This window comes from Topomyia yanbarensis, chromosome 1 (assembly GCF_030247195.1).
Source record: "Topomyia yanbarensis strain Yona2022 chromosome 1, ASM3024719v1, whole genome shotgun sequence".
Classification (NCBI taxonomy): Eukaryota; Metazoa; Arthropoda; class Insecta; order Diptera; family Culicidae; genus Topomyia; species Topomyia yanbarensis.
In genome coordinates this window covers 201,703,808-201,729,104 of record NC_080670.1, presented here as the reverse complement: position 1 = coordinate 201,729,104, position 25,297 = coordinate 201,703,808, and the positions used below count along the sequence as shown (strand labels likewise).

Below are 25,297 nucleotides of genomic sequence, written 5' to 3'. Positions count from 1 at the left end.
CATTGGAAGCCCCGGTTTGGAAAACTGAGCTCCAAGTTTAAAGATTTATAGTACCAGGGCTCATCGTCAAAAACCAGGGAAAACGCGCCGGTGGAAATCTATTTTGTGTATTTTACAATGATCTTGATTTATTTCTTTACTGCGTTAAATTTCCGAAATATACCTATTTTCCGTTCACTTCAGTAGAGTAACCTCTTAAAATGATGGCGATCAGAAGGTATGCCAATGGTAAACCAACACCTAGCGTATGGCGGATTGATGTTGATTGCAAATAACGCAGCCATCCGCCTGAGAGTTTGCATTTAGTTCGCCAAACCAAACTGGGTACTGTGGCAACTAGAACCTTTCTATTCCCGTTATCGGGTAAACTGCTTATTATGCTGGGACCTAAAAATAATAAGAATATTGTAGTTTATTTTTAGTATGAATATTTAAGTATCTTATTCCAGTTACATTTCTTTCCATCTATTACACTTGGAAAAATAAAGCATTCCGAAGATAGGGTATCTGTTAATAATTTTCATATATATATTTTCGATCATTCCACGGTACATATCTTTGATTTCGTTCTCGGGGGTTCTTATTTTTTTTCCTACTACGATTTTTTTTTCTTTTCGTTTTTGCTGAATACATATTCCGCTCGTGAGGAAATAAACTAAAACACATTACACTGTGTGTAGTACACACATTCGCAGGTCACTTCAATATCGATTCTTTCTTCTTCCCAGCGCCCGGCGGTGCCTATTCGTATTCTGGTCTCTGGTTTTGGTTGTTGGTTAGAGTTAAGAGTGTGTTTTATTTGGTTTTGTGGTATTTTTTTGTATTCTGCTTTGATGAGTTATCTGACGCTTAAACGAACTGTGTCTATTAGTAGGTACTACTGTTTTTTTGTTGTATTAATAGTGATCTCTCAGCTACTTTGGGTCCAGTTATCTATTGAGATTAGTTTGTGTGATGGGTTTTGCTCCAGCTGTGTGGGTGTGTTTTTTTAAATGTTTGAGTCAAGTATTATACCTTCTATGTCTAAAACTGATGATCGGGCCATGCACGGCAGAGATGTGTGAGGGATTTTGGTCCAAATTAATGGAAAAGTGACATGTTCCCCCTCTACACAGCACTACGCAAAGCACGGCCTGATCATTCTGATTTATTATTATTCTGCGGAAAGAAATATTTTGCAATGTACACCATTAACAGTAACTCTGGGGGAGGAATGGGAGATTGTTATCGAAGCCTATCGGATTGTAAAAGGATAACACCACGCCGCACACAAAACGAGCGCGCGCTTTGTCGTATTTGTATGTGTGTGTGTGTGTGTTGCGGAAAAGGGGTTCCCCCTCCTCTGCTCTAACACGCAATCAACGAAAACAACGCATCGATCGGTCAATTTAGTGAAGGCGTCCGGGAGTCGTTCCAGTTGACCTCGATATTGGGCCATTTGGTTTGCAGGCAGGTTAACATTGGGTCCGATGGGTTACACATGCGCACGTCACTTTCCAGCAGGATCGCGTGCCCTTTGGCGTAGCGTACCCGATTCTCACAGTTCGAGTTGGGAATACCGTTGTAGTGCAGCAGATCGAATGTGTCCGGTATTGATTTTTTCTCCGTCGGGAAGAACTCGTACATGAACTCGTTCAGCAGAATGATACCGAGACTCTCGGGGTCCAGTTTCTTGCGCATCAGATCCACGCTGAAAAAGGACAGAGTTGATTGATCGAGATGGTTAGAAAGAGAGATTAAAGATTACTTTATCTTTGTGCTAAATTTTCATACTCACTATTCCGGTTCGCTGACCAGGTCCAGAGCGCACAGCACATCCTGCAGTAGCGGACTCGGTATAAAGTTGCTGCCTTCGGTATCGAACTGTCGAAACACACGTCGAGCAACTTCGCTTGGCGTCTCCGGCGAAACTAGCCTTTTCTCGTTACTGAAGAGTACCGTCAGATGTGTTTCCGAGCCCATCACCCAAACCGGACTTTTCGGGTTCTTGTAGAAGTATCCAACGGTGCAGTACTGCATCTGTTCCATCAGAGTTATGAAGCCAATGTCCGATTGTTGCGTGATGCCTTTCAGTTCTGGAAATGATGATGATTAATTTGGGGATCTACTAAAATTGTTAAGTAGAACTTACTCAACCCGCCGACGTCTTGCTCATTGTCCCAGACGTACGGAACAGCCCGCCCGGTTAGCATGAGATTGATCAAAGCTTGGCTACCATAACCGTAGGTACCGTGTATCAGTGGTTCTGAAGTATCCGACACTTCACTCAAAACGTTATCAAGACCCTAAAACGAAACTCAGACTGTATCTAGTCCTACCACAAAAACCACCAAATCTTGGTACCTTGGTCAATAGAACCGTATACAAAAGCAGTAGAACACCGCACTCATCGGCCAGCACTTGGAAGTGTCCGGCGTAATACTTTTCTACGTCATCGATCCGTTCCAGCTCGGTGACGGTTAGCCTCTCGTGAAACGCCTCTGCAGTCCACGGTTCAAGCGCAACGGCCCGCCCAACATCCGACGAAGCGGCAGCAGTATTCTGATTAACCAAATCGGAAGCCACATCTGCTGCAGGTGCCATCGCTTCCACACCGACTTCGACTACGTCCTCGTTCGGGGGAAGATTTTCCAACGCGTCAACCATCTCCGAATCGCCATCGGTCTCCGGGACGGGACAAACGCTGCCACCAGCGTGCACAGGATTCTGCCGTGGTTTTAGGCTGACAACTCGATACTTAGTCATTTTGCACTTGGTCAGTATTTGACAGATGGCTTGAATGAGCAGTGCTTTGCACTTGTCCGTGGTCAGCTGGAAAGAACAATAGGACAATGGTGAATTTCGAATGATTGGGCAAGACAAGAAGGTTAGTTCTGTAAACAAATGAAGGTTATATTATTTGACAGATACAGGAATCCGTCCGGAACAATACTGATACAATGAATCCAGAGTTCCGTTAACTACTACCTGTTGTAACAGGAAACATATTACGTAGGTTACTCTACCACCCACATAGAGTATCATCCACAAAAACTCTGTTTTGCACATTGATGACATCACATGTCACTTTCTGGAAAACAATGAGCAACCTGAAACCGAATATATTTCGCAATGGAGGCTGAACTCTAACACTAATTGAGTATTGAATTGACTGGACCGATCAGAAACTACGAAAGACCAGTCTATACAACCCAACCAAAAGCAACTAATTATTCACACTTACATCACTAAAACTGTGCCCAGGTGTCTCCATTAGCAGAATCTTCAGCAGGTACGCCTGCACCGGTGCAATCACACAGCATGGCCCTCCATCACGCTGAACCAGTGCCGACGGTTCGCTCTCGCTGAACTCGAACCCCTGGGACCAGCGACGAAAAACTTCCTGCCGGATAGACGATCCCCAAAGCAGCTGGCAAATTTCCCGTAGATCCTGTACGCCCTGCTGCTGCTGTTGATGTTGCTGCCGCCCAGATGTACCAGCCGATTCGCTTGACTGTGCTACCGGAACTGGTTGTTGTTGTTCGCTTGCTGACGACTGCCCCGGTAACGAGTGTTCGCCCATTGTGGTGTTACCCCCGCGGATGGCCTTCGAAATCCAATTCCTTAAAAAGCCAAAGGTCAGAGCGACGCAGAGGCAGAGGATGAAAAATCCTGCACACAAAATGCCCAACACTTCGACGGGTAAGCAGTCGTGTTTCGCAGCCGAGAAAGTTGTTTGCCGTAGCTCAAACTAAACTTTCCGGGGCTTGATCCACAGTAACCGAGAATGGTGCCGATTTTGATGCGAATTATTGCTGCCAGAAGGCGAAATATTGGTAGCAGCCAACTTTGCTTGGCAGAGGAAAAATTCGATTTTTCTTGCCAGATTTTGCGTCACACCACGGTGCACTGCTTCCTTCGCTCTTCTCACCGCTCGTTTTCTCGTTTGCAAATATTTCCACTGTGCTTTTGAAGCCCGCAAATATACACAAAAAACGCGATTTTTTCTTTATAAAAATGTCCTCTTGTGTACGCAATACCGATGACAGCGAATCTGTTGGTCTGGAATCTGGATGCACTAACGTCAAACGTCCTTTCGAAATGTAAACATGCATCTTTCGTGACGCAATCGCTATCGTCAAGCAGCGGTGCCAGATGGCAGCATTTCTGTTATGTTTGGGTCAATGGAGCTACAGTACCGGACAAAATTTAATGTCTAGCAATAATAATAGTTTCAAGCTGGGATAATAAAAACATACTACGTTCAGACTACGAGTTATTGTTTTAACGCTATCTTGATGACATTTTTCTTGTGACTAATTATTATAACATGTTTTAACTCTGTAGTGTGAACATAGTATTTATTTTCAAAGTGCGAGTAACCAAACTATCACTGAAAAGTACGATCTGCACATGCTTCATTTATTTTTTTACATTTTGTTTTGTTTGTATCGGTCAAAATTATCAAAATATATCACAATATGAATTTGGGTGGATTTTACTTAATATGCACAGTTGAGGCAATCAAGTAACTACTGGCACTTTTTTATTGCATTACCATATTACAGGGTCCAGCACTCGAAGTATAACCAACTAAAAAGGTCATAAATTCGGTTTGTAAAATTATTTTTGTTTATTTTAAAATGCAGAATATGCGAAAATATTGAAAAATTCAGAATAAAATAACTTTCGCTCATTATGATTACCTTTTACCTTGACTATGGTCTTGAGACGGTCAATAAACGAATCGCAAGCTTCTTGCCGGTCCACTCATGGAAGCTGGCTTTCTTTAGCGTTTATTTTTCACTTCGGACCTTACTCTCCAAAATGGTCCATGATCCATTGGATTCGCACATGTTGAATTCGAGAGCTATTGTGTGGTCGAAATAAAATTGAGAACGTTGGTTTTTAGTCCTTCTTGGTTCATTCGTGGTTTGTGAAACGGTACCGAGCCTTGAAATGTTTGTCTGTCCACGGTTTCAAAGCACCGTCCAGACCACGTTCCCGATAATACGTTGCATTTACTCTGACGCAAGGCTCGATGAAAACGATTGCGGGGCCTATCTGCTATTTCAGCGGTCCTAATCATTATTTATGGCGTCAAGTAAATCTTATCGTTTTGAGAGTTTAAGAAAATGGCCCAATTTGAAATGTTTTGTTCGCAAAAAAATACGATATTCGGAATTGGACCGCTTTCAGCTAAGCGAGACTCTTCTTCGCTCTTTCAAGTCTTATTTGTTGTGAGATAATGGACCAGTCTAATATTTTCAGATGTTTAGCCATTTGATTGGCATTTGACATTATGATCATATACTGTACGCGAACTTTTCCCAGTTTGTTTGAGTTGTAACCATAGCCTCTTGTAGACGCATTCAAATAAATAGCCGACGCCTGTTAACGAGGGGCCAGCAAAAGCATAAAATTATTGAGTTCACCGGTTCACGGTTACCGAATCAAAGATAAATTCGAGATTACTATGTCCCATACAAAATATTCAGAAATGATGGTTCAGTACAACCAGATGGTTTTTTTTTCAGGATATATGACCTGAACCATTGCAGATCGGTTGGTTTTCCAAATGGATAATGTACGTTGCAATTTAAAATAGATAGATGCGCTGAATTGAACTTTCACTAGGTTGTCACGCAAAATATAGTGCGAACTCTTGATACAAGATTCCATGGGATATATATCTTCTGTATTGTTTAAAAATGATCCACATTAGTGGGAAAATTCATTATACATTCACTAATTATAGAACTAAAGAAACTTCGCGGTTTGTTATTTTACTGCCGAAAAATTGGTTCATATGTTCACAACAACCTATTGTCATAGATACGACCCAAAGATCGACGGCTGTCTTACCCAAAACCTCGCTTTGTTTTTTTTATAGAGTTGTCACTCTGACGGTGAACCGGATTCAACGAGGGGCTTATTTGGATGGTACATGGGAAATATCTTGAGTTTATATCTTTGCTAAACCGAAAGATAAGGAAAGGACGTGTGAATTGTGGGTTACGTCCTTTTGGACGCTAGATATACCCGGGGTTGCTCTGTCGAACTACGAAAATGCTCGTGAATTCATAGGTAGTTCATGTAACGATCTTATTTTTTCTACATAACATGGGTCAATGAACTACTAATAAAATCGTGTATTTTAACAATAAAAAACAGTGTTAAATTGGAAATGCGGAAGTTTTTTCCATTTCCTGTAAAAATGCAAAATGTGGGTTAGCAGCTTTTGGACGCTTTTTTCATCTTCATATACAGTCGTGATTCGCCGGTTGGGCCGTCCAACTAACGAATTTGATTCGCTAGTTGGACCGACTGACAAATGTCGAAAACTCCAAAGGAGATGTTGGCAGTGTAAATGCATCTGTTCACAACTCTAGATATTGTCAGATTGATTGTCAAAGTAAATTTGACGTTCAGATGCTTTTTAGTTTGACAATGGTCCAACTGGCGGAGGTCCAACTAAAAAGCGGTCCAGTTGAAAAGTGTCCAACCAGCGAAGCACGACTGTAGATTGAAGTGTACGAAACAAATGGAATTTACAGTCAAAATTTTACCAGTTCATTCCGGAACCGGTTCAAATACCTGGTCAATCGGAATCGGTTGCATTTGCACTAGAAATCATGTATAGTATTCCAAACCGGTTACGGAATGGTCCCTTAAGAACGGACGGTTTCAAAATCATCCAATGAAGGACGCTCCTTGGATCCACGCAGAAGAATCAGGCCTTTTTGAATCAACAAAACGTTTGGTTGAATCCAAACCTGGCGAATGACTGTTTCAAACGTAAATGGGCGTTTTTTGAAAGCATGTATTTGGTTTAGTTCAACAAATACTTCTACACATTTACATTTTAAATAGAAACATTGAATCAAAATATTTTTTTAGATCTAACTGATCCCTTTGTTAAAAACCAACAGAATCTTTGTTTAATTTCGACTAAATTTGAGTTGTCCTCTCCTATGGTTAATACAAAAGATTTGTTTTTGTTACTTCGAACTTGCTTGTTCGGTTAAACCACAGATAACAGACGTTTAGGCTCGATTTGAATCATGTGTAAATACTAGAAAAACTCTAGAAAGAGAACTGCGGAGACTCCATTTTGGATCGATTGGATTCGCGTTTAGCTGTCAAAAAACGAATCCAAACGAACATTACCTATCCTTATAACATTGGACGTGTTGCCATACAATGCCGGGGCATACGTCGCCAGAAATGCTGTTTTTCTCTCCGCAGTTCTCTTACTAGAGTTTTTCTAGTAAATACCCGCTACTGAGATTCCGAATAAATCAGACGTCTGAAACACGTTTGGCAAACGTTTGTAGATGGCGCAATGATCGATGCAATGCAGTTAGAGTGCAGCTGCCAAACACGTATAGCAAACAGTTGCGCAGATGGTAATAGTGAAACACGGATTTCCAACGTTTATCAATTTGAAAGTTTACACAGGTTTTTGAAGATATTTTGTTCTAGCCTAAACGTCTGTTATCTGTGGTTAAACTTATCATGATTTTGTTTCACATGAAATATTTGTTGAGCCTTTGGAAAAGCCAACAAATGATTTTTTTTCGTAATTTCAAGCAACAGCATTGATTGAATCAAACCCGAATCTTGTTTGTCACTATATCAAACGGGAGAATTGTTATTTAAAACCAAAATTTGTTTATTTTTACTAAAGTTTTTTCTGTGTGGACCAACGATGTACGACGTCCAAATAACCGTTCAACAGGCGTCCATCGTTGGACCAAAGTTGAACGAGTTTGAAACATTTTTTCGGGCATCTCAGTGGGGGTTTGGTTGGGTTTCAGCGTCCATTAGATGCAAGATGAAGGCAACGGAAAGGCCGACTACGTCATTTTGTTTGTGCTTTTCTTCTCCATATCCTCTTGTTTTTTCGGCTTCATCGAAGAAAAATGATAATCGCACTCACACATAGAAAAGAAATGTGCACATGTGCATTTCGCCCTTTTGACGAATTATTGTTTTTGTTCAGTGTATTGCTATACGTCGTTTGACGTCAACAAAAATCTGCCTTCCGACTAAGAGGTAAATAATCACAATAAACTCTGTAATGTTATCATCATTGTTATTAATGAAATATGTACGTCTTCTTTAAGATAATATTCTAATATAAGTTTGTTAGCATTTGTGGCCCTACTGTCTGTTCATCGGTGAGAATGGTATAATCAAAACTATGTCACAAATCGACGAAAAATCACCCGACAGCTGCTACGTTTGTCTGGAGCATGCAACTGACCTGATCCGAATCGTGGAAGACATCGACGATGTCATGAAAGAATCAGAGAGTAATGCTGAAACACAGAGCCGCTCTTACCGTGGGACGATCATTGCCAAATATTTTTGGTTCGAGGTGAGCTTTGAACGTAATTAAAACGACTTTCAAAAAAATCCTTTCTTGCACCGATACAGAGTGTAGACAGGATGTATTCGTTAAGATTGCAATCACCTATATTATCTGGTAATAACGTTCAGCGCATTACCAATTCATTGTTTTATTAATTTCAGATTGAAGATCTAGTTAGAAGCTTCATCTGTTCTCGCTGTTGGACAAAAATTGAAAAATTTCATGAGTTCTATTGTGAAGTCGAAAAGACTCACGAAAACAAATGTCAATTTTCGTTTGCTCCCGTTAAACAGGAAGAGACTGCGAACGAAACGGAAACGTCATTCGATGAGGTAGAACGACTGGAAGAATCATCAGATGGAGTCGATTTCGGAACGCTGCTGCACGTTCAGGTCAACCCAGTGAATGCGAATGACAACGCACAGAAGAAAAAGCAACGTAAACGTTACAGACCAAAAAGAATGAAATTAGCTGATAGGATCGCACAGGACGACGAATTGATCGCAAAATACGTTAACGCAAGCTGCGATCAGTGTTCGGCACATTTTCCTTCCTTTACCGAACTGCAGACCCATTCAACGGCGATCCATCAACGCCGCGCCTATGTATTCTGCTGTGACAAAAGGTATAACCAGCGGACTCGCCTTTTCGAGCACATTCTACTGCACGTCAATCCCGAACACTACCAGTGTGACGTTTGCAAACGGAACTGTTTGGATAACGAAAGTCTCAGGCGACACAAAATGAAAATTCACACCCCGGACGAGGAACGGGCGTTCAAGTGTGACAAATGTCCGAAAGCTTTCGTCACCGAGGCCGATTTCGGGCTGCACCAAAACTATCATCTTGCGATGGAAAACAAGAAGTTCAAATGCGAGGAGTGTGAGAAGTGGTAGGTATTTTTTTTGTTAAATATCTCGTATAATTCTGTATAATTATTATTGGTTCAACAGCTTCGGAAACAAATCTTTACTAAAATCACATGTGCGGAATGCCCACGCGTCACACTTCGAATTTGTATGTGACACGTGTGCGAAGGGTTTCAACCAGCGGTCCTTGTTCGTACGCCATTTGCAAGACCATAACCCGAAAGCGACCATCGAACGAAGTCAGTGCCCATTGTGTTCGCTGTGGATGAAGAAAAACTACCTGAACAAACACATGCAACGTCACAGCTCACCCCGAACTCGGTGCGAACTGTGCGGCAAAGATTCACCGAATGTATTTGCGCATCGGAGCCACATGCGATTTGCCCACTCGGAGGCAAAATTCACCTGCAATGTTTGCGGGAAGGCTTTCAAGCGGGCACTGACGCTGAAGGAACATTTGGCATCCCACAGTGGAGCGGTTCTGTACACCTGTCCGCACTGTCCGAAAACGTTCAACTCGAATGCCAATATGCACTCGCACCGGAAGAAAATGCACTACGAAGAGTGGCTTGCCAATAAGGAGAGGGTGCTCATCAAAAAGGAATAATGGTTGGTAATGATACCATTACTTTTCTGGGAGATTAGAAAGACTTCACTGCTACAATCATTTGTCGACGAATTTGAGGAAACGACAATTCTTAACATTTATATAATTTGTAACCTGATTGGTTACGAAAATCTGTAAGTACAGGTTTGTATCAGGTCAAGGATATGAAGATAGGAAATCACACCAAGATCTATCCAACCCAAGGCAAGCATTTTTTGTTGCGAGATTTTATTTGTATCAGTTGTATTGATAGAATTTAGTATCAAAACACGGCTTCTGTGCAATCAGCGACCTGCTCCTTGTTAGCGATATATTGTAAATATACTTCGCTGTTAACGCTACAGTTTCGTGCCATTTATTCGCTAGTGTTATTTCGAGGATTGTCGATGTAAACACAGTAACTATTTCTTCGACTAATTTAAAAAAAGTAAAACTCAGCCCTTCGAGTTTTATAGCATTGGATTGCTGTACGTAATTACGTTAGTTACTTGTAAATAAAATATAAGATATTCACATACTTAAACTTTTTCTAATCTAAAACTTTGGTGTTTATTAGTTCAGTAAGTAAAGTATACGTTGAACCCTCTCTTGATTATCCTTTTTCTACCGTATTCCAAATTCCAAAACTATTTTTTCTTGGGACTGTTGGGGTCATGAAACACGAAAAACCTGGGCTTTATCATTTTTCAATTATAATTCCAGCTAAAACAGTTCAGGAACTGTACGGGATAACGCTGGAGCTGTGGCCTTCGACTGGTATGATCCATTCTCATTGGTTCGAATATCTTCATGGCTGGTTGGTAGCCGTGTGCTCCTACTTACAAGCGGACAGATCAAATTGTTTTGGTAGGGCATATGGGGATCTTACTATTTGTCAACTCTTTTGACCTTGGGTATGGATTAGTTCGGGCAAGGATTTGATTCAGCCCTCTCGTTACTATAAGGAGCTCGTCGTAGGAGACTCGATTGTCACCAGCACCTTCTGCATCAACGTACGGTGTAGGCGACCACGCGGTTGGGTCGTGCTTCGGGGAAAGATTCTCCATGATAATTTTCAGCTTGTCAGCGCACATTTCGGATGACGTTGGTCGATCCTTGATCTTGGTCATCGCGACACGGTAAGCGTTGCCCCTCCTTGTATCAGGTGGACTTACTAAGCAACCCTAGCCACCCGGAATGTTACCTTACACTCTTCTCTGACTGCCTCAGATCATGCTCTCTGAACGCGTCTGCTGGCTTCTTTTAGGTAGGCAGCTTACAGGACGCTGACCCTTTCGTTCCACCAGTACGCTGGACGCAGTTCCTCGGCATTGTTACGTCACACGCCCTCGTCAATGTTGCCAACAGCTCATCGGCATCTGAAATTGGAACGAAGCATGAAGTGGGTTCACAAAAAGGCCTGGTCGAAGTCCTTATTTTCACTTCCGTTCGCCAGCCCTCACTCTCCGCGTTACAATGCAATGTCGCCGATCAATGGTGTAGACGCACTGCAGAATGTTACGTCGATGATGGATTACCTTTACGGAATGTGCAAGCGGAACCTTCGTTGCACAACCTTACATCCAGCTGAGTCAGGGCAGGTTGTAATCTCTTGCCTTGGTCAACCTGATATCTCACTCCAAGGCACAAGCATTAAAATCTCTTCCTACGCTGATGAAAGTATGGGACGTTGAGGGAAGCTTCTGGTCTTTTCCAATGTGACGAGAGAAATGTACCGCGGTGAAAACCTTTCCAGGACCCCGTCAGATTGAGGTAGAGGATCCGCACGCAGATATTAAGGCTTAGATGGAGCCAAACAATTTTGCATCTTTGACAACAGGGCATCGTCCCGATCTGGGTTTTTATTTGACGGGTTGTCACGAATGGAACCAGGTAGGTTGGGCTGCTGGCGCAGGTCCTGTAGTTCCGCATGGTCGTCCAAGAGATGCTCGACCGTCGTTCTGGTGTTACATGTTACACAGACTGTTAGGTCCAGTGTAGCCCACCCTTAATCGTAAAGGGACTTTCTGTTCGATCCTGCTATGTCGATCGACCCATTTAGCGATCGATACTTTTATCTTCCGGAGGTGCCATTGTAGGTCACACCAGTAATTGGTGACGTGACTTCCTGTCAAAGGCTTTGACGATGTCTGCCGCTGGAACCTCTTTCGAGAGATACCTGCATGAGCGTCGGCTGCGAGCTGCCAGTCCTGTGGAGTGATGTGTTTACCTCAGAATTTGCCATGTAAACGATTTGTTTTCCACCAAAAATCAAACGTTGGCTGTATAATTCAATTCAGATTTCCACTAGCCTTGTCGGCTTTATCTATTTTCATAGTTTGTTTCGTTCGACTGAATCATTCGTAGCCTCCCAAGCAACCAAAAGTGCGTATAAGGAAGCTGCATAAACTTCCCGTTTTAAGTAATTTTGCGATACGTTTTGTGTACTAATAGCGGCTTAAGCAGCTTTCAAGTTCCATTAAAGTTTAAGCAGCTTGAAAGTTCGCTAAGAACTTTATGTGAACTTTAAAGTGTGCTTTTTAAGTATTATCCGAACTTCTGGTTGCTTGGGCTTACTAATCACAAGCAGTGTATAACTTCGCATTTTTCCGCACAGTTAACAACCTGATGTTTATTTGATATCTATCTATTTATTATGATATCTTCCAACATGGTTTTTCAACAGACAATTATACTGGAATTGTTTCCCACAGAAACTACACGCGAAAGGTTTCTCCTGCGTATGAATACGTTTATGAACCCGAAGCGTATAGGCAACAGCGAAACGCTTATTGCATACCTCACAGACATGCTTCCGCTGCTCCGGACTTTCGTGAGATTTCAGATGTTTCCACATGCTTCTCCTGAAATATGCACAATTACAGGTAAATGTTCTGTATCCGTTAAAACAGCGATATAATATGTTACTTATTCCTCATCAACTTCCCGCACACATCACAGGGAAGCTTAGGTTCCTCGTGGTAGGAAATATGAGTCTTGTAGATGCCCTGGGTTTTACACTTGCGTTCACAAACCGGGCAGCTCTTGTAGAAATAGTCCGAGTGTAACAGCTTCTTGTGTCGATTCAGTAGATCAACTCCTCGGAATGCCCTGTTGCATCCTTCCTGATCGCAGACGTAGGGCCTCCTGTCTAAAACAAAATACCTTGACGCATTAAAATACAAAACTTGCCCTAAAACACCTACTTTCATGCTCATTGAGATGTGCTTTTAGCTTCCAGTGATCGTATTGCTTCCCGCAAATATGACATTCGACTTTTCTTCGTTTGCTGATTTTAGATTCTTTTGCTGTTGGTTGCTGCTTCCCAGTCGTTCTCACCAAATCCGTTTTCAGTCTTTGTAGTTGCTTCAGCAAATGCCGCTGTGTTTCCTTGATTCCTTTCAGTTTAAACGCTGCCTTCGATATAAGCGACTTGTTTTTGTTACTTTGAGCCAAATCTTGCCAGACTACTAACAGTTCTAGTGTTAATTGACACATTTCGCATATCCAAAGTCGTCGATTGTCATTGTTTATTTTCTTCAAGTACCTTTTGAAACCACGTAACGACGCGTCTGGTTCTTTGATAACATCCAGCAGACATATCTGACATAACTCATTGCTATCGGTCGTTTGTTGCCCTTCCAGGAACTTTGTAATCTCCTTGATGATCTCCGGATCGGGTTCCTCGGGCTCACAGTCTTTGGCAGAGTCTTCAACATCTCGGTCACTAGCTCGAACCTTTTGACCCGAACGATGTTCCTTCTCCGCGCTGGCTGAGTTAAACAGTTCCCGTTCAATTTCCAACGATCCCGCCAGATAGGATTCCGAGTCCGGAACAATACTGGCGTACAGATAGTCGACCTGTTGCTTGTGCATCATGATCAGTTCCGAGCAGTCTCGCAGCGTGCTACGATTAGCAGTTTCGGTCCATTCTCCCACCTCCAGGATGACAAAATCTTCCATCAGTAGACGGTTCGTCTTGAAGCATGCGTTTCGAAACTCGGTGGTGATGGATAACAGGGCGGCACAGTTCTTACAGATCTTGGTTAAGTTGTCCTGCTTGGTGACCTACGATTTGCCGAAACTGGGTGTCATTTTTACGCAGAGAAGTTATAACAATATAAACCACTACTCACCCGTATTGAGGTACATTCGAAGATTTGATGGGCAATACTGTATTCTTTTTCGGAGAAGATACTCTCCAGAAACGTATCGTCGCATACTCGAAGACATAATCGACACTGGTGTGGATCATTGATAACGTGGCGATCTGGCTCCATCGGCTTTTTTGCGAGATTCATAGGTGCAAATGTTTTTGGTATTTATGTGATTCTTTCGAAAGGGATGACACAAGGACTGGACTGGCACTGCGCATGGTCAGATCTAATACAGCGAGTGCACGTGGTAGGCAGGACGACACTCGTTAGTAAGAATAACGTTTTCTCTGTACTTTAAGTGATTGATTGAATAGCTAATAATTGTAATCGAGAAACTTAAAGCTACAAAACTAACTTATCCTAATTGGCTTATAAAGCATTTATCAATTGGAGCTCGGAAGTAGAATACCGCTCATATGATTGCACGCATCTTACAATGAGCACGGAAAGTATTCAGAGTTTTGATGTGCTAGCTGCAACTAGAACACCTCAAATACGGGAAATATATACACCAATAGTGCTTCAGTCGTCCAATATCATCGCTATCTCGTATTTCCACCAAATCGAACAACAAGTAAATATCGTTACTAGTGTATCAGCACTATGTTCAACATCGAAGGGACTAATGTCGTTCTCAATCTCAAAGCGAAAACGAGTGCGTGGAGGAAATAATGAAATTGAATTAACACGCATGCTTTGTCGTAAGCCGTTGTCTCATTTTCGTTTTCGCCATGTTCTAGTGGTTCATAAAGTAGCGTTGTGCTTTCGTCATTTTCGCCTGATTTTGGTAAACAAAAAAAAAAAACCTTTTTCGACTCTGGTGAGAGATGACTAAAGAAAACTGAAAAAGTGTTCCATTACAAGAAATGACAAAAAATTACGTTTTGGGACAAACACTTTTCACACCATTTTGACAGTAAACGGCAAGTTACGGCGGATAGCCTATAGAACAAAGCTTCAATAACCTACCGCTCGCATGCATCTGATCAAAGCCACCAAGTCGCTTTTCCGTTTACTGGGCTTGATTAAAATCTGGTCGACTGTCCCTCATTGGACGATTAGAATACCGCACGCTTTTACATCAGCCCTCTACAGTCGTGATTCGCTGGTTGAACACTTTTCAACTGGACCGCTTTTTAGTTGGACCTCCTCTAGTTGGACCATTGCCCAACTAAAAAGCATCTGAATGTCAACATCTTATGTCAAATTTACTTTGACAATCAATCTGACAATTATTAGAGCTGTGAATAGATGCAATTACACTACTAACGTCTCCTTTGGAGAGTTTTTAACTTCTGTCAGTAGGTCCAACTAACGAATCAAATTCGTTAGTTGGACAAATGTGTGGCCCAACCAGCGAATCACGACTGTACCAACATATGGAGCTTGACAGCGACCTGCATGTATGGGGCATTATAACTATAAAGCCCCAAATAAAAAATTATTTTCGGCACTATGCACATTATTCAAGCATTTCAAACGACGTTTTGCATCTTTCGGGACCATTTGATGCCATATAGTTAAGAAAATCAATATATCGTAACGAAATACAGCGCTTGATTCAATCCGAAATTGTGTTGATTTTCATGGTCGTGATACTGGCTGTAACCGAGACGCCTCCATGGCAGTGGGCTGGTTTTTATTATACTTTTTTCTCAAACCGTCAAATGACAATCTATGGGTTGTTCGGCGAGTTGTGGTTCGAACAAGTGGTAGGGGACCCAAATATCTTATGGCGATTTCGCTTGAACCTGAAACTGAGTCAGGTTCTAACCCCAACTGCTGTCAGTTCATACATTTTGACAGCAGTTGGGGTTAGGAACTGACTCAGTTTCGCTTCAAACGAAAACCACATTAATGTTAAATATTTTTAAATATCAATCATTATTTTGATTTTATTCCTAATTTATTGATGAAATGATTGAAGCACTGTTAGAGATTTTCTACAGCAAGAAAAACTAATTGTGTCGATTGTGCTTGATAAAACTTTTTAAAAAGATTATGACAAAAAATTCTGTTTATAAATTTCCGTATAATGATGTTGAATCTGTTGTGGAAGTGGAATACCCGATAAATCCACCAAACATTGAGTTTGAGGCCTCAAAAACCGTAGACTACAGGTGAGTAGAAAAAAGTGCAACTTTGCATCCCACAAATTATTGTTTTTTTTTTCACCCACCACTAGAGTCGAATCGAAAAACATCTGTGAGATATGTGGCAAAGAATACACTCGAACATCCGAACTGACGGAGCACATGGCTGTCCATACCGGCGAACGTCCTCATAAATGTTCCATATGTGGCAAAAGCTACTCCAGGCGAAGCACTCTAACTCGACATGAGTCTACCCATGTACGCAAAAACACCTGGACATGTGAAATATGCGAGAAAGAATTTGGTTTTAAAAGCGATCTAACTTACCACAGCCGCAAACATACCGGAGAAAAACCCTACCCGTGTTCGATATGCACAAAAAGGTTCGGCACGAATGACCATCTGCTTAAACATATGTTAACTCACACGGGTGAACGACCGCATGAGTGTGACATTTGTGGCGCAGCATTTAAACAACGCACAACACTGATGCATCATAGACGAACCCACACTGGCGAAACCGTCGGCGAGTGCGAAATATGTGGCAAGAAGTTCAACAGAACAGATCTGCTGACCGGGCATATGGCCTCACATGTAACCGAACGACCTCACAAGTGTGGCCTGTGTGACAAACAATTCAAACACCGAACTAGTCTCAACGAGCACGCGCGCATACACCACACCGGCGAACAATCGTATAGATGTGATATTTGTGGGAAGGGTTTCGGTAGAAAATATCAGCTCGTACATCACGACATGGCCATCCATACTGGGGAACGTCCGTTTACATGTACCACGTGTGGTAAGGGATTTGTCGAGAACAGGCGAATGCGCCAGCATGAACTAAACCATGCTAAATGAATGTGAGGTCGGAAACTGCATATATTTATCAGATGTTGTAGTCAAATAGATCCTACAGGCAATGTATGATAATAAAAAATACCTTTTTTGATTTGTTTGAAGAGTCCAACTTTTAAACTCATTTGAAGGTAATGTGTTGAGATTTTATCATATATCAGTTCCTACTAACGACCCCTCGTCAGTATGTGATAGCCTGTGTTTCACGAGTACAGGATTCAACAGAAACCCTTTACCACAGATATCACACTCGTAGGGATATTTACCGGTATGAACGGCCATGTGCCGGGATAGGTGACCTCCCTGGGAGAATTTCTTTCCGCAGATCTCACACTCGTAGTGTTTTTCGCCGGAGTGTATTACCATGTGCCTTTTCAAAATACTATATCGATTGAAGTCTTTGCTGCATATCGTACACTTATGAGGTCGTTTGTCTGAATGCGTGATCATGTGCTCTTTCAAGCCGTGTTTATATTTTATTGCTTTTCCGCAAACGCTACACGAGAAAGGTTTAACTTTTTCCGCTGCATGTGTGCTCATATGTCTTTCAAAAGATTGTCGCCGCTTGCACCTTTTACCACATATTCTACATTCGTGCTTGTAGTCAGTAGCGTGAACAATTATGTGAATCCCCAGTTCATGATTCGTGAAGAATAATTTTCCGCATATTTCGCATTTGGACTTTCTTTCGCCCTCAAAATGACGCTTTCGGTGCTCTTCTAGCTGGCTGGGGTAACGGAACGTCTTGCCACACACAGGACAGTGAAGTAGTTGACTTTTGCTTGCTTCACAGCTGACATGTTGTGTAACCGAATTCAGATCACAGTCCACATCATTGCCAGTTCCGTCACATTCCATTCGGGAATCTGCGCGTAGTCCTGCTTTCAAATCTGGACTACAAAGTTCATTTATGTGGTTGGACTGTTCTGTAGACTGCGTTGTGGGAGTTTGCAAACAAAAATCTCTGCAATGATACATTTTAGTACAAAAATAAATAGTATAAAGATCCAACATACCCTTGTTTATCTTTTACACCGCTGTAAATTTGTTTATTTTTATGATCCGGTAGGACGTTCGTATTCATATTCATATGTTGCACAACTTTAAACCACGCACAAATTTATTATTAACTATGTCATAAATTAGAACTTAGAATATTGTCATATCACCTGCAAGACAATATTCTAGAATATTGTAATATTTCTTATTTATTGAATAAACATAATATATCGATCGTGAACCGACAAATGGGCGAAACTAACAAATATACACAAACAGAGATTTGATTAATATCTGAAAGAGGAGTAAAAATACTTTATAAAAAATATAAAAACTCATTTATAAATATTTCACACTTCATGAAAATCAATAAAATACAAAACGGCGGATCCGACTTTCGACTGTAAACAAAAAGCCAGGCGGGTTACGCCTCTGCATTTCTAAGGTAGTGTATACAGGCGAAATTGACAGCATCATTGTTTACAAGGTCCGTAAACAGAATCGCCCTAAACAAAAACTAAGTGCTTGTTACGCCCAGGGGGAATAACAAATTTTCCCCTCCAGCGAGCACGGCGAAAGCCACATTTGATTTTTGTTTTTTGGCGACACTGCAGGGCGAAATTGAGAGTCGTCAAAACAAGAGGGCGACTCAAAAATGGCCTAATCAACATTTCATAACAACACTCGGCGAAATAATCTGTTTTCAATTTTATCAACGAAAACGTTATTATATAAAACATTTTAGTTATGCTTCCGAAAACTAGCATTGTTTCAAAGTGTTTCAATACATTTGAAGGCGCAGTATGCAAACACTGTTAAAATACGATTTAATTTTCTGAACCGAATTTTCAAAGCTATTTTTCTCGATTCGATATCATTGCGACTTCGGCCATTTGGTCGATTCATGATCGATATAAAACTCCTGCATAAACTCATCCAGCTGTGTTGGGATTGAGATTATGCCGTTTTGTTTTGACGTTTGAATAGGAGGTAAACAAAACGTTTACACGGCCAAAGACGATGTTTTAAATAAAGACACGCGGAAAAAAGCAAATTTGGCCGCACGGTTTAGGGTTACCAACCTTGGTTTCGACTCTTTCTATAGTATACTTCTAAAGGCTAGTTTCGGAAAACGTGTCCAGTACACGAGACAAGAATATTGTCGATAAAATTATTGTGAAGACTGCTTCAATACGTCAATCCCATTTGAATTCTACGGAATCAATATTTTCAAAATGTCCTTACACGAACATTATATTGATCAATAATTGATATATTGTCAATATTTCTGCTCGTGTAGGGTCCGCTTCACGGGATTCGGGTCCTCGTGTATTTAATATAAAGTACACGCTTCTGAATCAGGCCTTTTTGAATCAACAAAACGTTTAGTTGAATATTAAACGTGGCGAATGACTGTTTCAAACTGAAATGGGCGTTTTTCGAAAGCATGTATTTGGTTTAGTTCAACTCTCGACAAACATTTTCCATTCAAAGTGGATTTTGACAGTTGGCTTTTAGGCCATAATCATATGTTTGTCGAGAACTAATACTTCTGTTTACATTTTAAATAGAAACATTATTGAATCAAAATAAAATTTGTTAGATCTAACTGATCACCTGGTTAAAAACCAACAGAATCTTTAATTTCAACTAAATTTGAGTTGTTCGCTCTTTTGGTTGACACTAAAGATTTGTTTTTGTTTCTTCAAACTTGTTTGTTCGGTTAAACTTATGATTTTGTTGTTTCAAACGAAATATTTGTTGAAGCTACTGAAAATCCAACAAATGAATTACTTGGTAATTTCAACCAACAGTATTGATGGAATCAAACCTGAATCTTGTTTGTCACTATATCAAACGAGAAAATTGTCATTTGAAACCAAAATTTGTTTATTTTTACTAATTTTTTTCTGTGTGTAGGACTTGGTATAATAAAACAATTTTAGCTGGCAACCATTGTTTGACATTTGCTTTCGTCTTCATCCGTAATATCTCGAGATAAAAGAAAAAACAACCAAAATTATGTAAAAGTCTCGGCCGAAAGCGAAAGTGCTTATTTTGGTTTCAATCCATTTTTCGTGAGAAAAAAATCTTTTGTTTAATTGGTACTTAGTATGCCGGTCTGCTAACAATCTATTATTAACGATGGTAGGTAAGTTAATAGTGTTCTCTAATCGTATAGAAAGTTATTTTCGTCTTTTTTGTTGTAGCAGGTTAATCTTTAAATATCGAAAAAAAACTATACATACAAAAAAAATATTTCGGGAAGGTGCAACGTAGCAGGAATGCTCCCAACCATTTTCGCTCAGTTAACGGGAAAGCTAATTATTCCCACCGGAAGTACATCGTTGCTACTGCGTCAGACTTTCAAAAGACACTTCCGCAAGTGTGTTTGTTTAAGTCCGGCCCAACATTATGCTCAGAAAACAAACAACCGACAGCAGTGGTGGATAACTGCACCACATCAGAATGTCCTGTTCTATAAGCACTTTTCGTCTTCGCTGAAAAAGGAAGACTTCCCCATAAAATCCGTTGAAGGAGCAGAGATCTTGCATAATGTTTTGGAAAAAAATAAGCAGCTTCTCCAGGAGAAGAAAAATGTTATCATTCAGGATATTCGAGAGCGAAAGGATAAAGTCAAAGAACGAGTGGAGGAAGTAATTGAGCGAGAGAACGTCGCAACAATTCCGAACCTGCTGTGCGTCGGTCGTATCATCATGTCCCCCTACCTGGGCTACGTAATTGTGCAATCGGATTTTAGCCTCGCTATGGGAATGTTAATTGTAGCGGGATTAACCGATCTTGCGGATGGGTTTATCGCTCGTCACTGGCCCAGTCAGGCTAGCCGGCTCGGATCGTTTCTGGATCCGCTGTCGGATAAGATTCTGGTCGGAACGCTGGTTATTTCGATGAGCTACGTGGGACTTCTTCCACTGTGGTTGTCCGGAATGATCCTGTTCCGTGATGTGTTCCTGATTGGGGCCGGTTTCGTGATTCGCTATATTAGTCTACCTCAACCGGTATTTATTTTTGTTTCAGAGAACTGATTTCTTATCTAATGATTCTGTAATTACAGCGCACACTGTCACGTTACTTCGACGTAACGCACGCTACCGCCCAACTGGCGCCGACTTTCACCAGCAAGATTAACACTGCCGTACAACTTGCCACGGTGGCTTTTACTCTCGGAGCTCCGATCTGGAGCTACGTGGATCATCCGTATCTTCACGCACTGTGGTATCTTACGGGGGTAACCACAGTGGCGGCCGCCCTCAGTTACATTATAAACAAGGACACCTACAAAATACTGAAGACGCAGCAAACGAAACCATAAAAGCAAATTAATGCTTTGTAAATTTAATCATTTTTTAGTTCCATCTTGAAAAGAAATTATTTTTGTTTTTGGAAACTGATCGGGTCGAAATTGTACATAAAATTGGGATTAATAAAGTTTACACTTTAAATATAGAAAATGTAGGTTTCCTTGATTAATTTTGATTTTTTTTTTCCATTTGTTATAGATTACCGTTATCATCTGAAGTATTTTTTTTTACAAAAAGCTATGCTTGGGTACAGTCAGAAGAATATCACGAACGACAAGAGTGGTAATTTCTTTCAATAAACAACTGACAACCACTAACCTGTGAGAGCGTTACCATTGGCTCACCGTCGACTTGCCATCTCTAAGTGGCCACAATATATTTTTGCTGTTTGTACATCTCGTAGGCAAACTCCTCCCGATGCGACGGATCGTACTCAACACCAATGTAGTCAAACTCCAACCGAAACGCACCCTCGTGTCCTCCTCGGGCGCCAACCGAAAATCCAACACTAGAAACACGATTCAAAGGAACTGGACCCTGACTATCCTGTACTCGACCTTTGGATGCCAGGAAAAACTTGGAAAACGGAATTCGAGCTATCTGCCAGTGGGGACCTCCCCGCGTGTAAAGCACATAGTGGTAAATATCGTTCCACAGGATATCGTAATAGCCCTCAGCCGCGAGATTTATTAGGTAAGAGCGACCATCGCCGCGAACCTTAAGGACTAGGGTGTTGTACTGCTCCCATTCGTAAAACGCTTCTCGTTTGAAGGATTTCTGAAATCACATTTTAATTTAAAAAAAATGTATATTGGTAGCGACAACGGAAATTTACCCTTATTCTTCGACTTTTGATATTCGCATAGCCGGACCGTTTGATTCGTCCGTCTTTCGGCACCCTGGATTCCAGTTTCCCGTGAAACAGTCCAAATCCACCTGAACTTAATTCAAATTTCGCCTCCGAATAACCCTCATTATGGTCCTTATCTGTCGTCACAATCCACTTTTCCAGTTCGTCTTTAGAGTCGAAATTGAATACCACGTCGGTTTCGCCCGGTCGGAACACCAACAATGGATCACTGGCAACTTTTTCCTTCCATTCCTGCTGGAAGAGGGCAAATTCCTTTTTCAGTTCTCGGAACCCATCCAGGAGCAGTTGCTTTCGTGATACTTTCGGCCGATCTGCGTTATAGCCTCCCTTGGGGTCCCGTTCCCAAAAGAGACCGTTAGCTGGAATCAGTGGAACTTGCCGGTTAGGGTGCAGTAGCGGTGTCCGGTTTGCGCCATTAACAGCCGTGCGGGAGAGGTGCGAATACAAGCGTTGGACTGTAGCTGCTGTTACTATTGTATGTAAGCGGGATGTTGCGAAGATCGCGCTCATTTTATCGTACCGGAGACAATTTTACATAGTGGTTAAAAGGGTTTAAATAATAATTTACTATGCCTGATAAGGTTACACAATGAAATATTGCGAATGAGGAGAAGCAAAACACAGGAACTGACAGTTGCGGCAGAGTTGCCAGCGATAGTTTGGTTTGTTATGCCTGGTGTATTAGGGTGGTCTAAGTAAATTTACTGAAAATTATTGCACGTTTCATTGGAAACGCGCCATTCAATCATTTTGAGGCGACGAATTGGTTTGTTTGGTGTTTGGTAATAAATGCTGAAAAATGTCGACAAAATATGTATTATCCAAGTTTAATGTATGCTAATTGTTCACTTTAACTGAATTTGTCAATAAAAGTGGCTGAAAACTTATAAAGTTTAAGGATTTCGTAGGTTTTATTTACAATAAGGTTTATATACAAAATTGCACAACTTTTTGAAATGTCGCTTATCCCATAAGAAATACATTGCGACGAATCGTGCGCCGAAAAGCGCAACGATTCTTTCTGCGACGAAAAATAATCGTCGCGTTTCCAAACAAAAAAAAATATTTCGACTACCAGGTTTTTGCAACACCAATAAAATCACAATTACAATCAATTTGCTTTTAATGTCAGCACTTCCACCTATTCTTGCGTCTCTTCGTGTACCGTTATTACGAGTTTTTCCGCAAACCGTCTACACCCTTATGCAACTTAAGGGACTATATCTACGTTATTGGGTGGACTTCTATTGTGTTTTTAATATACTCTCCCTTAAGCATGATTCTTAAAAAATTCAAAGAGTCTGACTTAAAGCTGAAGTTACAGTACTGAATAGTCGTACCCTGCGACCTAAGTTCAGTTTTCGCGCGTCAGGTTTTTCCTCAAAAGACAAAAAGCGGCAATATAAATTTCGAAAGCGTAATGAATCCAGTTTCTTGGTATGAAAGTTCCATTTTCCAGTATTCTTAGCATGGTTGTGCACAAGGAGTCCCTGTCTGCGCGTTATGCTTTCCCAAACTGTTGTCAAAAGACTGAACCTATTACAACCCATGGCACAAGAGATAATAACTCACAATTCACATAGTACTAGATAGTCCCGCGAGATGTCAAACATAAAATGCGTTGATACTTTTCTTTGTTTGTCCTGTTTGTTCTTTCTGGTAAGTAGATATCAGTTGTTTATTTTTTTGATACGTGGATGTATTCGCGCGGAGTTTATTGTGTATGAACGCGACCTTAGAATGAACGTGTATGAAAAGGCATTCTTGAAATTTGTCGTTGGATGTACAATAGAGCTATCACCTTTCAGCTCTAGGGCTAAAATTGTTTGCACCTGTGGATAATTATATCATTAAATCGATGTAGACAAGCTTCTTCCATGAAATCAGTACCGATCAGTGGGATATGGATTGCATACACACATCCACCATCGAGGTGCCAGCGAACCGGACGCCAGGCTCTACCGAAATCGCTGGACAGACATCTGCATCTACTGGTTGTTTCATTGAGTAGGATATGTTCACCACCGGGGACTAGATCGAGCAGATCGGGACACAGCAGGGAGCTAGATGGGAGCCGAGGAATTCACAGTAGAGTAAATTCTAATTGACTAATTGGGAGCTAATTGGCTCACGAAACAGACATCGCTGCCGAGAGAAATTCCGCCGTCGGGGAGCTCTCAGTAGGGTAGTTTCATCGCCGGATAATATCCGAGTAGAAGTCGATAAAGCTGGGAGCTAAATGGCTCATGAAATCGGGAATCTGTATCGGGAGAAATTCCACCGTTGGAGAACTCTCAGTCGAAGTAGGGTGAGTTCATCGCCGAGTAGATAGTGCTAAGGCTGGAAGCTGAATGACTCATGGAAACAGGAGCTAAATGGCTCATGAAATCAGCAGCTAAACGGCTCACTGAGATGAATGCTAAATGGCGACGTAATAGATGTAAAAGCAAGAGAACAGTCGAGAATTAAATGGCTCCCAATGCAAAAGATCAAGTGAGGCTCCGAGATAGCTGAGGAAAACTCGCGAGCAAAAGAAAGAGGTGCGATGAAAGCACAACGAGCCCTTTCTCCCACGAAGTAATACGGTCGGATGTAGATCCGTAAGGAAGAAGGGCGAAAAAAGAGTAAGGAATGTTTTTAGTAGTTAGGCATGAAAGTGAGTCTTGAGTCCCACACAGTGCCAATATACTACAGGTCAGGATTTTGAAGCTTACTATGAAAAAACACGCACCCAAGACGGAGGAGTTATTGATCAGCAACTGCGAAGCTGTTTGGCGGATGCAGATCGCCTGCGAAAAGTCGGCGAAGACTGGTGGTGTGTCGAGGAGTGGTGGTTTAATCCTACTGAAGGAATAAACAACCATTTCCTGAAGTAATGCCGTAAGGTAGTGCATGGGAGGAATCAGGTTCGGCGGTAAGAGCAATTGTTTAAGCGAGTCCGCTTAGCTTCCTAAACCCGTTCCCTTTTCAGGGTCTTTTTGAAGATTTTTTTAGCTCTATAAAAACACACATGACATCTACCTGATGCCGTTTCTAATCTTTAAAAAACGGGTCTAGTGAAACGATGAAGAATTTTAACTGAATTTGTTTGTTTCAAACGAATTCTTCTGGTGTTAATATTGACTGCAGCTTGCTGCGGTCATTTATTGTTAACCATAGCGAAAAACTTCGTTCACTCGTTGTTT

At 41.3% G+C, this 25,297-nt stretch overlaps 7 protein-coding genes across 11 annotated transcripts; 3 read left to right on the top strand and 4 right to left on the bottom strand.

Moving 5' to 3' along the window:
• Window positions 1–504: 504 nt before the first annotated feature.
• On the bottom strand, window positions 505–4,062 carry LOC131688367 (ubiquitin carboxyl-terminal hydrolase MINDY-3 homolog). Its single transcript, XM_058972575.1, has 5 exons — window positions 3,224–4,062; window positions 2,344–2,811; window positions 2,132–2,285; window positions 1,778–2,075; window positions 505–1,690 (listed from the first exon to the last, which is right to left on the bottom strand). The coding sequence occupies exons 1-5, from the start codon at window positions 3,560–3,562 to the stop codon at window positions 1,384–1,386; spliced, it is 1,566 nt and encodes a 521-aa protein (XP_058828558.1). The 5' UTR covers window positions 3,563–4,062; the 3' UTR covers window positions 505–1,383.
• A 3,934-nt stretch (window positions 4,063–7,996) lies between these two features.
• LOC131688384 (transcription factor grauzone-like) lies at window positions 7,997–10,349 on the top strand. The gene is made up of 4 exons (XM_058972596.1): window positions 7,997–8,037; window positions 8,109–8,362; window positions 8,518–9,248; window positions 9,310–10,349. The coding sequence occupies exons 2-4, from the start codon at window positions 8,186–8,188 to the stop codon at window positions 9,830–9,832; spliced, it is 1,431 nt and encodes a 476-aa protein (XP_058828579.1). The 5' UTR covers window positions 7,997–8,037; window positions 8,109–8,185; the 3' UTR covers window positions 9,833–10,349.
• Window positions 10,350–10,479: 130 nt separating this feature from the next.
• On the bottom strand, window positions 10,480–15,373 carry LOC131688375 (PR domain zinc finger protein 5-like). The gene is made up of 4 exons (XM_058972583.1): window positions 13,948–15,373; window positions 13,018–13,879; window positions 12,740–12,962; window positions 10,480–12,675 (listed from the first exon to the last, which is right to left on the bottom strand). The coding sequence occupies exons 1-4, from the start codon at window positions 14,110–14,112 to the stop codon at window positions 12,459–12,461; spliced, it is 1,467 nt and encodes a 488-aa protein (XP_058828566.1). The 5' UTR covers window positions 14,113–15,373; the 3' UTR covers window positions 10,480–12,458.
• Window positions 15,374–15,817: 444 nt separating this feature from the next.
• Window positions 15,818–17,857, top strand: LOC131688404 (oocyte zinc finger protein XlCOF19-like). The gene is made up of 2 exons (XM_058972611.1): window positions 15,818–16,088; window positions 16,154–17,857. Exons 1-2 carry the CDS (start codon window positions 15,970–15,972, stop codon window positions 16,920–16,922), a joined length of 888 nt encoding a protein of 295 aa, XP_058828594.1. The 5' UTR covers window positions 15,818–15,969; the 3' UTR covers window positions 16,923–17,857.
• On the bottom strand, window positions 17,070–19,013 carry LOC131688392 (zinc finger protein 728-like). 2 transcript variants are annotated; one of them, XM_058972605.1, is made up of 3 exons: window positions 18,089–19,013; window positions 17,936–18,020; window positions 17,070–17,883 (listed from the first exon to the last, which is right to left on the bottom strand). In XM_058972605.1, the coding sequence occupies exons 2-3, from the start codon at window positions 18,007–18,009 to the stop codon at window positions 17,070–17,072; spliced, it is 888 nt and encodes a 295-aa protein (XP_058828588.1). In that variant the 5' UTR covers window positions 18,010–18,020; window positions 18,089–19,013. The 2 variants fall into 2 exon arrangements, with proteins under 2 accessions (XP_058828588.1, XP_058828584.1); XM_058972601.1 differs by having other exon boundaries at window positions 17,936–18,212; window positions 18,275–19,013.
• An 857-nt stretch (window positions 19,014–19,870) lies between these two features.
• LOC131688331 (probable cardiolipin synthase (CMP-forming)) lies at window positions 19,871–21,390 on the top strand. Of its 4 annotated transcripts, none has more exons than XM_058972559.1 (3): window positions 19,871–20,070; window positions 20,132–20,938; window positions 20,995–21,390. In XM_058972559.1, the coding sequence occupies exons 2-3, from the start codon at window positions 20,204–20,206 to the stop codon at window positions 21,250–21,252; spliced, it is 993 nt and encodes a 330-aa protein (XP_058828542.1). In that variant the 5' UTR covers window positions 19,871–20,070; window positions 20,132–20,203; the 3' UTR covers window positions 21,253–21,390. The 4 variants fall into 4 exon arrangements, with proteins under 4 accessions (XP_058828542.1, XP_058828535.1, XP_058828528.1 ...); XM_058972552.1 differs by having other exon boundaries at window positions 19,872–20,066; window positions 20,995–21,389; XM_058972545.1 differs by having other exon boundaries at window positions 19,872–20,070; window positions 20,129–20,938; window positions 20,995–21,389.
• A 165-nt stretch (window positions 21,391–21,555) lies between these two features.
• Window positions 21,556–22,733, bottom strand: LOC131688359 (complex I intermediate-associated protein 30, mitochondrial). The gene is made up of 2 exons (XM_058972568.1): window positions 22,077–22,733; window positions 21,556–22,018 (listed from the first exon to the last, which is right to left on the bottom strand). Exons 1-2 carry the CDS (start codon window positions 22,620–22,622, stop codon window positions 21,602–21,604), a joined length of 963 nt encoding a protein of 320 aa, XP_058828551.1. The 5' UTR covers window positions 22,623–22,733; the 3' UTR covers window positions 21,556–21,601.
• Window positions 22,734–25,297: the final 2,564 nt, after the last annotated feature.

Bases quoted from the DNA above. Each gene is read 5' to 3' on its own strand.
- LOC131688367 (XM_058972575.1), bottom strand. From the start codon at position 3,562: ATGGGCGAACACTCGTTACCGGGGCAGTCGTCAGCAAGCGAACAACAA. The intron at 2,812-3,223 runs GTAAGTGTGAAT...TGTTCTTTCCAG, and splicing joins CTGGGCACAGTTTTAGTGAT to CTGACCACGGACAAGTGCAA. The intron at 2,286-2,343 runs GTACCAAGATTT...GTTTCGTTTTAG, and splicing joins ATACGGTTCTATTGACCAAG to GGTCTTGATAACGTTTTGAG.
- LOC131688384 (XM_058972596.1), top strand. From the start codon at position 8,186: ATGTCACAAATCGACGAAAAATCACCCGACAGCTGCTACGTTTGTCTG. The intron at 8,363-8,517 runs GTGAGCTTTGAA...TATTAATTTCAG, and splicing joins CCAAATATTTTTGGTTCGAG to ATTGAAGATCTAGTTAGAAG. The intron at 9,249-9,309 runs GTAGGTATTTTT...TTGGTTCAACAG, and splicing joins TGCGAGGAGTGTGAGAAGTG to CTTCGGAAACAAATCTTTAC.
- LOC131688375 (XM_058972583.1), bottom strand. From the start codon at position 14,112: ATGAATCTCGCAAAAAAGCCGATGGAGCCAGATCGCCACGTTATCAAT. The intron at 13,880-13,947 runs GTGAGTAGTGGT...GGCAAATCGTAG, and splicing joins TCGAATGTACCTCAATACGG to GTCACCAAGCAGGACAACTT. The intron at 12,963-13,017 runs GTAGGTGTTTTA...ATTTTGTTTTAG, and splicing joins ACATCTCAATGAGCATGAAA to ACAGGAGGCCCTACGTCTGC.
- LOC131688404 (XM_058972611.1), top strand. From the start codon at position 15,970: ATGACAAAAAATTCTGTTTATAAATTTCCGTATAATGATGTTGAATCT. The intron at 16,089-16,153 runs GTGAGTAGAAAA...ACCCACCACTAG, and splicing joins TCAAAAACCGTAGACTACAG to AGTCGAATCGAAAAACATCT.
- LOC131688392 (XM_058972605.1), bottom strand. From the start codon at position 18,009: ATGAATATGAATACGAACGTCCTACCGGATCATAAAAATAAACAAATT. The intron at 17,884-17,935 runs GTATGTTGGATC...GTATCATTGCAG, and splicing joins GGTGTAAAAGATAAACAAGG to AGATTTTTGTTTGCAAACTC.
- LOC131688331 (XM_058972559.1), top strand. From the start codon at position 20,204: ATGCTCCCAACCATTTTCGCTCAGTTAACGGGAAAGCTAATTATTCCC. The intron at 20,939-20,994 runs GTATTTATTTTT...CTGTAATTACAG, and splicing joins ATATTAGTCTACCTCAACCG to CGCACACTGTCACGTTACTT.
- LOC131688359 (XM_058972568.1), bottom strand. From the start codon at position 22,622: ATGAGCGCGATCTTCGCAACATCCCGCTTACATACAATAGTAACAGCA. The intron at 22,019-22,076 runs GTAAATTTCCGT...ATGTGATTTCAG, and splicing joins TCAAAAGTCGAAGAATAAGG to AAATCCTTCAAACGAGAAGC.